This window comes from Apteryx mantelli, chromosome 31, assembly GCF_036417845.1.
Source record: "Apteryx mantelli isolate bAptMan1 chromosome 31, bAptMan1.hap1, whole genome shotgun sequence".
In the NCBI taxonomy this organism is placed as follows: Eukaryota; Metazoa; Chordata; class Aves; order Apterygiformes; family Apterygidae; genus Apteryx; species Apteryx mantelli.
In genome coordinates this window covers 3349399-3359781 of record NC_090008.1, presented here as the reverse complement: position 1 = coordinate 3359781, position 10383 = coordinate 3349399, and the positions used below count along the sequence as shown (strand labels likewise).

General features: G+C 64.9%; 1 protein-coding gene across 1 annotated transcript; it reads left to right on the top strand.

Annotated features, from left to right (window-relative positions):
- Window positions 1–552: 552 nt before the first annotated feature.
- Window positions 553–10058, top strand: ARHGAP30 (Rho GTPase activating protein 30). The gene is made up of 12 exons (XM_067313164.1): window positions 553–661; window positions 1616–1718; window positions 4091–4235; window positions 4371–4453; window positions 4570–4677; window positions 4811–4938; window positions 5084–5252; window positions 5929–6029; window positions 6280–6357; window positions 6670–7167; window positions 7250–7464; window positions 8227–10058. Exons 1-12 carry the CDS (start codon window positions 553–555, stop codon window positions 9835–9837), a joined length of 3348 nt encoding a protein of 1115 aa, XP_067169265.1. The 3' UTR covers window positions 9838–10058.
- Window positions 10059–10383: the final 325 nt, after the last annotated feature.

Below are 10383 nucleotides of genomic sequence, written 5' to 3'. Positions count from 1 at the left end.
GCGTGGACACGGCCACTGGGGCCTGTGGGGACGTGGCGCCGGGTGCGTGCCCTCCTGGGACCGCACGTATGTGCACACGGGGGCCTGCGTGCACAAGCGTGTTCAAGCGTGCACAAGCATGTGCATATGTGTCCACATCTACACGCAGGCCCGATGTGTGCTCACACTCGGGTGCCGGCACCTGCAGGGACGTGGTGCTGGGTGCGTGCACACCTGGGGGGCACGCGTGCACCCAAGGGCCTGCGTGTGCATGCGTGTGCATGCGTGTGCATGCGTGTGCAAGCATGTTGAAGCGTGCGCAAGCATGTTCGAGCGTGCCGCCCGCGCCCTGCGCTGCGGTTTCGACGCGCCGAGTTGCAGGAAGCGGCTTCGCAGGCGGGAGCCGCCTTCCTGCCGCCGCGCCGAGGGGCGCAACGGGGCCTCGAGGCTACGTCAGGGCCCCGGGGCCGCGGCACTTCCTCTCCCTGGGGCCGCTTCCGCTCGGCAGCCGCCTGGCAGGGCCCGCGGGGCGCCGGGCTCGCGGGGCGCCGGGGGGGGCCGCCCGCCGCCCCCATGTCGCTGGCTCTCAAGGCCCGGCAGAAGGTGAGGCGCAAAGGCGGCGCCAAGGAGCGGGTTTTCGGCTGCGACCTCCTCGAGCATCTCCAGCAGTCGGGGCAGGACGGTAAGCGCCCGCCGGCCGCCCGGTCGCCTGCCCACCCGCGGGGGACGCCCCGGCCGGGTTCGCGGCGCCGGGGCCGCGTTGGGTCCCGCTCGGCGCTCCCGGCGCCTTGGAGGGGGGCGCGAACCCCCGTGGTGGGCGCCGTCCGTCGCATCCCGCGGGCGAGCCGGAAGCGGGGCGGGAGCGCCGGGGCGGGAGCGCCGGGCCGGGCCGAGGCGAGGCGAGGCGGCCGCGGCGGGTGACTCACGCCACGCGGTTGCATCACCGGCGCTTGAGCAAGGATGGGGCCGGCGGCACCACCCAGCACCCTGCCTGCCACCCCCGGGCACCCCAGCTGGGCACCGCCGAGGTTTGGCCGGGCCCTGGCGTCCCCCGGCCGGGATGTCCCAGCCTCGGCCCTGCCCTGGGGGACGTGTCTCCGGGGTGGCCTCCGCCCAGCCCCGGTGTCCTCCTGAGCCTGCGGGCAGCCGGGTGCCCCTGGGTTTGGGCTGCCCCACGGCGTCACCGGCTCGGGTGCTGGGGACCGGGGGCCCGCGGGTGCCCGAAGAGGGCGTCGGGGAGGAGCCCGGCCCCTCCCGTGACTCCCTGCTCTTAGCGGGGAGCAAGTCCGGGTGCTTGGGGCACCGGCGGGATTTAGGGTGGGACCAAAGAGGGGTTTGGGCGAGGACGGGCGCCGCTGGGATCCCCCGACAAGGGGACATCGCTTCCGCCCCATCCCAGCGGCCCCAGCTTAGCTCTCCCAGCGACTCCCAGTAAGCCAGGCAGTGGCTGGACTGGGCCGCCCTGCCCGCCTGGAGCAGCCCGGCCACGGGCAGCATAAATCCCCGGGATTAACCGGACCGAAACTCGCAGCCCCGGGGGCTGGGCCGGAGCTGGCGCAGCCGGGGCGGTGGGTCAGGCGGCCGGTGGGTGCCCGGCCCCGGGGGAGGCCGCGTCGCCCGACGTCTGTCCCCGCAGTGCCCCAGGTGCTGCGGAGCTGCACCGAGTTCGTGGAGCAGCACGGGGTGGTGGACGGCATCTACCGCCTCTCGGGCGTCTCCTCCAACATCCAGCGGCTGCGGTGAGCGGAGGGCAGGGATGGAGGAGGGTGGGGCGGAGGCACGACGGGGATGGGACGGGATGGAGGCGGGATGGAGGCAGGAGGGAGATGGAAACAGGACCAGATGGGAGGGCGATGGCGACAGGAAGGAGGTGGAGGTGGGAAAAGGCAATGGGAGGGAGATGCAGATGGGGAGGGAGATGGGAGGGACCGGGTGGGATGGAGACAACAGGGAGATGGAGATGGGACTGAGATGGGATGGACATAGGACAGGATGGGAGGAGACTGGAGGATGATGGAAAAGGGACTGATGGGAGGAAGATGGGGGGGGGAGTCGAGGATGGGATGGAGATGGGTCCAGATGGGATGGAGATGAGGGAGATGGAGCAGAGACAGGATGGAGATGGGACCAAATGGGAGGAGGCAGAGATGGGACAGGATGAGAGGAAGATGGGAGGGAGAAGAAAATGATGGGACCAGATGGGAGGGAGAAGGAAAAGAGATGGAGGGGAGAGGGAGATGGGATCTGGGTGGGAGGGAGACAGGGATGAGAGGGAGACAGGCCCAGACGGGATGGAGATGGGAGCGAGAGGGGGACAGGACAGACATGGGAATGGGATGGGGAGAGGACCAGCTGGGATAGATTGAGGATGGAGACAGGGAGAGGATGGAGATGGGACAAGGTGGGAGGGAGGAGGGGATGGAACGAGGCAGGAGGGAGAGGAGTACAGGACAGGGATGGGATGAGACAGGAGGGAGACGGGGATGGGAGGAGACAGGAGGGAATCAGGAGGGAGATGAGGACAGAGTGGAGACGGGATGAGATGGGGGGGGAGATGGGGATGGAATGAGATGGGAGGGAGACACGGATGACATGAGACGCGACGAGATGGAAGGGAGATGGGATGAGATGGGGATGGGATGAGATGGGAGGGAGATGAGAACAGGATGGAGATGGGATGAGACAGGAGAGAGATGGGTGAGATGAGACGAGACGAGATGGGAGGGAGAAGATGGGACAAGACGAGAGGGAGGCAGGAGGGAGATGGGACAGGATGGAGACGGGCTGAGACAGGAGGGAGATGGGGCTGGGCTGGGAATGGGACGAGGCGGGGGGAGCTGGGCTGGTGCCGGGCTGGAGCTGGCCCGCGCAGAGTTTCCAAGTGCTGGGACAGCCGGCACTGCTGCCGCCCCCTCGCTCCCCCTTGCGCTCCTCCTTCCATCATTCCTCCTTGTAGTTGCTTTCTCCTGTTCTTTTATTCCCTCTTTCACTTTCGTTCCTTCATCCTTTTGTTCATTCTTTTGTTCCTTCAGTCTTTCTTTCCTTTACTCTTTCATTCCTCCTTTCACTTTCCAGCTTTCCGTGATTCATCCTTTCACTCTTCTGCTCGTTTCCTTTTTAATTCTTTCTTTTCGTTCATTGTCTCCCCTTCAGCCCCGACGTCCCTTCATCCCTCCACAACCCTCTCGAGGTTTCCCATCTTGGTGGGAGTCTCTGGTGTCCCCAGTGTCCCCAAGGACCCCAGGGTCCCCATACCCTCTGTGTCCCCGGTGTCCCTGTATTCCCAGTGTCCCCAACCTCCCCAGTGTCCCCTGCATCCCCAAGATCCCCAGTGTCTGCAGCATCCCAGTATCCTCAGTGTCCCTAAAATCTCTAGTGTCCCTGTATCCCATATCCCCAACATCCTCAGTATCCCTGTAACCCATGTCCCCAACATCCTCAGTGTCTCCAACATCCCCCATGTCTCTGTGTCCCCAACTTCCTCAGTGTCCCTGTGTCCCCTACATCCCCAAGGTCCCCAGTGTCCCCAGCATCCCTGTTTCCCATGTTCCCAACATCCCCAGTGTCCCTGTATCCCCTGTGTCCCCAACATCCTCAGTGTCCCCAAATCCCCTGCATGCCCAACATCCCCATCATCCCCAAGATCTCTGGCACCCCCCAGTGTCCTCAGCATCCCTGTGTCCCCAGTGTCCTGGCCACACTGCAGAAGGACCTGGCTGATGAACCCACCTCGTTGGCAGGCCATCAGGGCCATGTCAGGTCCCCAAGGCCATGCTGGGGCCACGTTGTGGGGGTTCCCATGTGTTCCCTGGGTCCTGCTGGCAGGGAGGGATGTGCCCAGACACCATCCCTGCAGCCCGGCTCTCCATGGGCTTGGGGACATCCCAGGGACACGTCCTGGGCACAGCCCAGCTCATCATCCATAAGAAAACTCTTGTGGCACCGAGGTGGAGCGGGGCCCGGGGCTCACTGGGGACGTGGGACAGCCCAGTTGGAGTGCACTGTGCCCTGGCTCTGCGGGCATCTCCATCCCACCCCGCAGCCCCAGGCTGGCCCGGGGCATCCCCCGTGGGGGCGCAGGGACCCGACGAACCCCACGCCTCCCTTGCAGGCAAGAGTTCGAGAGCGACCGCTGCCCGGACCTGCACAAGGATGTCTACCGGCAGGACATCCACTGCATCAGCTCCCTCTGCAAGGCCTATTTCCGCGAGCTCCCCAACCCACTGCTCACCTACCAGCTCTACGACAAGTTCGCCGTGAGTCCCGCTGGTGCCGCTTCAAGCCCCACCGCGGTTTGGACCCCGCTGTCCTCCTGCTTCTCCAGTGCGGGAGGTTGGAGCTGGGGTGGCCCTGGGAGGTGGCATCCATCACCCCATGCCTGTCCCCAGCAGGATGCTGTGGCTATCCAGATGGAAGAAGCACGCCTAGTGAAGATCAAGGAGGTGTTGAAGGAGCTGCCAGCGCCGCATTACAGGTACAGGCAGGGCCCTATGGGGTGGCATGGCCCCAGCCATATGGGGGAACCCCACATGTGCATCTGCTGGTGTCCCCACTGCTCCCTCACACTCCCCCCTGCCCTGGTGCCCACAGGACCCTGGAGTTTCTCATGAGGCACCTTCTGCACATGGCGTCCTACAGCAGCCAGACCAACATGCACGCAAGGAACCTGGCCATCGTCTGGGCCCCCAACCTGCTCCGGTGAGCGCCGCGACTCAGGGACTCCTCGGCATCGTGGGCAGGGGGGTGGCCTGGGGGCATCAGCGCCCCAGGGGGATGCGGGATGTTGAGCATCCCCACTGGGAGCCTAAAACACCCTGTCCCACTGTGCCAGGTCAAAGGACATTGAAACCACGGGGTTCAACGGCACGGCGGCATTCATGGAGGTGCGCGTCCAGTCCATCGTTGTGGAGTTCATCCTCACCCACGTGGAGCAGCTCTTCGGGGACGCTCCTCTCTCTGGTACGGCCCCAGCGGGCAACAACCGGGGGGCACCAGCCCTGCCTGGCTGGCACTGACCCCATGGGGACACCGGGGTCCTCCCTGTGCCATGGGGTGTGCGAGCATCTCCCTGGAGGCACCCTGAACCCGTGTGTGCGGCACCCAGGCAGCGAAAACAAGGCCCTGCGGAGGTCCCTGCTGCCCGGCGTGGGCCTGCCGGTGCCCCTGCCCGACGGCCAGCCTGTGTCCTACCACGTGCCGGCCGTGCTGAACCAGGGCGACGGGCCACCGCAGATCCGACCCTACCACACCATCATCGAGATCAGCGACCACAAGTACGTTACGCCTCCACCCCTCCGCACCGGGCTCTCCCCTGGTGTCACCCTGAGCGTCCCGGGATGCCCCCACCGTGACGCCCTGTCCTGGTGGGATCTGCCCTGTGGAGCCCGTGGCCATGACCTGCAAGGCATGGTGTGCTCACGCTGCTGTGTGCTCACATGTGTGACCCTGCACAGGTACAAGCACGTGTAATGCAGCACACGTGCTCTCAAACATGCATGTGCACGTGTGTGCTCGTGTGCATATGTGCTTATGCCCTATGTGGTCATGCATGTAATCCTAAACATGCATCATACATGTAAGCTCATGCATATATGCACATATGCTGCACACACATCTGCTGTCACACATGCATTTGTGCATGCACGTAATCGTACACTCATGCGTGCTCACAAACATGCTCACTCACACTCATACAAGCCACTGTATACACATGCTTACACATTTATACGTGCGCACACACACACACACACACACACACGCTCCTACACCCTAATCCTACACACCCACACATTTGCATGCTTACACCTACACAAACCTCTCCAGGACCAAAGTGCCCCAGGCAGCGCCGTGTGCCCTGCTCTGGCCCATGCACACGCATGCACACGCATGCTGCCGGGCCGGGCACCTGCACACGGCCAGCCGGGGCCCTCATGTCCCTGTTCCCTGCAGAAGGAAGGGCTCCCTCAAGGCCAAGAAGTGGAAGTCGATCTTCAACCTGGGCCGCTCGAGCCATGAGTCCAAGCGGAAGCTGGTGAAGCCAGAGGAAAAAGGTGGGGAGCCCTGATCTCGGTGGGATTCCTGGAGAAGGGGGGTTCCCCATCACTCCCGGCTGCTCAGAGGGCATCCTGGGTTGGGCCCCACATGTCCATCTGGTGGCCCTGCATGGCCAAATCCAATTGTTTCCGGCTTGCAGAGCCCTTGGGACCTTTCACCGTGCCCTGGGGACAGAAGTGTGATGGCCATGGGACCCCTGCTAGCCCACCCACTTGTCCCTATTCCCCTTTTGCTTTCTCTTCCCAGAGGATAAATGCGGTAAAATAAGCTTGAGGCCAGCCAAGAGCATGGACTCACTCAGCTCCATGCCTTTCGCCAGTGATGGTAAGTGGGAGGTGGTGCACAGCCCTCGCTGGGGACCCACCTTTTCCCCCCCGCAGAGACCCCTGTCTGTATAAAGCCACCTTAATCTGTCCCCAAAGCCCTTTCATGTGGTCATGGCCACATCAAGTGGCCCTAAGGGTAACCATGGTCTCCAATGGGGACCAGAGCAAAGTGGGGACAACCGACAGGGCATGGCCCTGGTCCTCCAGGTCTGCAGCATCTCCTGGCTGGGATCAGACCCTGGGTGCAGGAAGGTCCAGGAGTATTGGGTGTCTCTTGGCCCTAAATTTTGTTCCTGTTTGTTTGGTTTAGATGCCCCTCAGCTGGGCAAGAAGAGGTCGATAAAGCAGCCACCGCAGCGCCGAGAGAGCTTTGACACCTGCTCCTCACCATCACGGGAGGAGAGTTTCCCGGAGCTGGACGAGAGCCTAGAGGAGAAATTCAAGGCGAAGGAGGAGCCACGGAGCCTGGAGTCGGAGGGCGAGAGCAGCACCAAGTCAGAGCCCACCACCCCCAAACCAGGCCGGGCATCGCTGGTGGGGGCGGCTGCCCCAGGCCGCTCACCCAAGGCCACCCGCAGCCGTGCTGAAAAGTGTGCAGGGGTCCACATCTCAGGCCCCTTATCCGTCACCGTCCCCTTCCACATCACTTCCAATCTGTCCCGCCTCACCCGGGGGCTGGAGTGCCCAGCGCTGGGCCAAGTCAGGGAGCTCGTCACCAGCCCTCCAGCGTCCACCCGCACCACTGTCAGGGAGCCGGAGGCACCTGAGCCGCAGGAAAAACCCATGGGTGAGACATGGCTGCAAGGAGGTCCGCTCTGAGCAGGGATCTTGGGATACGAGGACAGCCCGTGGGCCACTGTGCTCAACCCTTCCCTCTTCTCTGTCCATAGGGGAGGCAAAGGTGGAAGGCCCTGCGGACGCAGAGGAAACCCGGCTCTCCCTGGAGCTGCGGGACTCCTTCGCCTTCCTGGATAACCAGGACTCGTGGCTGGACTACGCCAGCGAGGGCGACCCAGTGGCACGGTCCCTGCTTGGAGACGCTGGCCTCGAGGACGGGGACAGCTTCCCAGCCATAGAGGAGGGCATGGAAAGCGGGTTCATGAACGTAAGCTGAAATCTCTGTCCTGGTACTTTGTGGCTGGGCTGGCTGGAGGCACTGTATCACCTCTGCTGTCCCCATGCCCAGGGTAGAGAAGCTGGTGGCCGGGTGGTGACTGAGAAGGCAAGATGATGACAGAGAGAGCAAGGTGGTGACAGAGAGGACAGGGTGGTGATGGAGAGGGCAGGATGGTGCTGGACAGGGCAGAGATGGTGATGGTGAGACAGGATGGTGATGAAGAGGGCAGAGGTGCTGGTGGAGAGGACAGGATGGTGGCGGCGAGGACGAGATGGTGATGGACAGGGCAGAGGTGGTGGTGGAGAGGACAGGATGGTGACGGAGAGGACAGGATGGTGGTGGCGAGGACGAGATGGTGATGGACAGGGCAGAGGTGGTGGTGGAGAGGACAGGATGGTGACAGAGGGGACAGGATGGTGATGGAGAGTGCAGAGGTGGTGATGGAGAGTGCAGAGGTGGTGGGGGAGGATAGGACGGTGACGGAGAAGATGGGATGATGACAGAGAGGACAGGATGGTGATGGAGAGTATGGGATGGTGACAGAGAGGGCAGAGGTGATGATGGAGAGGGCAGGATGGTGATGATGGAGAGAGTGGAGTAGGGAGGCATGGATCCCATCCAGCTGGCTCCAGTGTAGTGCTTGATCTCTGGGCCAGGCTGAGCTTGAAGTTCAGGGCAGGCTCTGTGCCCCGGCAGAGGCTGGCAGTCTGCCCATGTGGCCGTCACCCTCCTGTCTGTCCCCATGCCCAGCCGGGGGAGTCCCCCGTGGAGCAGCCCGCCAGCTACCTGTCCATCGAGGAGTGCATGGATGAGGAGATGTTCTTCATGGCTCCCAGTGGCTCCGACACTGAGGACACCTCCAAGGACAGCGACTCCGAGGACATGTTCCTCAGCGCCCATGATGACCTCAGCCTGCTGGCCACAGAGCTGGAGCCCCACACGGAGCCGGCAGGCCAAGGGACGGCTCCAGAGCCACCCGCAGCTGCCGAACTGGGGACCACCGGCACCGCCATGCTGCAGGACGGCTTCTCAATGCCGGAGGCAGCAGGGCAGTGTCCCATGGAGGAGGAGGATGGAGGTGACGGGGAGCACCTGGGGGGTCTGGGTGGGGAGTCGGCAGAGCAGGGTGCACAGGGCGCAGGCGAACCCCCGGAGGAAGAGGGACAGGGAGGAGGCAGCAAGGATAAGGCTCTGGATGGCAGCGCTGGCCCAAGCAGAACTGACTCCAGCACTGAATCCAGCCCTGGAGATGAAGCTGGACAAGCCCTGGGCTGTACGGAGGCAGGGCTGCTTCCCAATGTGCCAGATGGGGATGTTGAAGAGGATGGGGCTGCCTGTGATCCCCCTGCGGCAGAGGAGCTGGAGACAGGGAAGGCCCAACCCCAGCCATCACAGGGATCCCCTCCAGTCGCTTTGCTGGAGACGACCCCTCAGGAGCCGCAGAGCCTCCTGGTCCCTGAGCTTCTGCCTCACTCCGTGGCGCACGCAGAGGGGACCGTCCCAGAGGGCATTCCCGACGCTTCCCCACTGTCCGCCTCAGCCCCGGAGCTGCGGGATGCTCTCCCCGAGGTCCCAGCACGAGGCTGCGCAGAGCCCGCCCCGCGCCCCGAGTCCATGGCCGTACTTCGCCGCGACGGCAGCGCCGCGGTCCGCCTGGCCTCCCGCACCATCAGGGTGCAGCAAGCCAAGTCCGTCCCCGTCGTGCCGCCCAAGCCTCAATTTGCCAAGATCCCCCCGGCCCTGAAGCCCGCGCCGTTGCTGGCCGCTGGTGCCCCCTGGGCCAGGGCTGGCGCGGACAGCGAGGGCTGGGGGGCAACCCTGCCCCGGCGGCCGCCCGGCTCCGCGGTGCCCGAGAGACCTCGGGGGGTGACGCTGGAGAAGCGCCACAGCAGCTCGGGGTGCCCGGACGGGAGCGGCGCCGGCGGGCAGGCTGCAAGGCGAGCCGCGTGGCGCAACAGCGGCAGCATGTCCTTCGACACCGCCGTGGCCTTGGCCACTGAGAGGCACCTGGCGCAGATGCCGGTGAGGAGGATCCAGACCTACAGCGGCGAGGAGATGCCGGAGCCGTCGGGCACCGCCAAGCCCCTTCCCTTCCACAAAGCCCCCCTGAAACCGCTGGGCCAGAGGCTGCTGTGGCCCCTCAGCTGTGTGGTGGCCCCCGAGGGCCTGGCCCCGGGCAAGGCGCCGCAGGCCCCGGCCGGCCCCACCCCGCCCACCGAGGCTCCCGGCTCGGCCATCTGCCAGCCGGAGCCACCGGCAAGGGACAGACTGAGCCTGCCGCGGGCAGAGGCGGAGGAGGCCGGGGCCGCTCTGCAGGGAGCGCGGGAGGTGGAGAGCCTGGGCGGAGCGGGCGAGGGCTGAGGCAGCGGCGCCTGGTGCCCCAAGCCGCTCGGACGCTGGGGCTGGCCTGACGTCTTCCTCCTGCACCCTGCTTTCCCTTCAGACTTGTCCTGCTAGGCTCACGCGGGGCTCAGCCCCTCCGGGAGCTCGTCTTGGCTGTGTGGCATGGCAGAACTGCGGCCTCATCCCTGCGGCGGGCACGAGGCCAAGAGACTTTGGGTACTGTACGGGTAAATAAAGGCCTGGGATCCGGTTTCCTGGCATGACGTGGCCTGCTTGATGTGGGGTCCCAGAGGAATGGGGCAGCGGCCCCAGGGCAGGGCGGGTTGGGGTGTCCCCGGCCCCACAGCGGTGACAGGCTTTGGGGGTGGGATGGGGTGGGGGGCTTTGCCCTTCTCAAAGATGGCGTCGCCCCCAGCAAAGATGGCGCCGGGCGGAAGCGCGGCGCTTCGCCGTCTAAGATGGCGCCTGGCAGGGGCTGCACGCACTAAGATGGCGCCGGTGACGCGCTGGAGGGCGGGAGGGGCGGGGAGGCCGTGCCCGGCGCCAAGATGGCGGCGGCGGCGC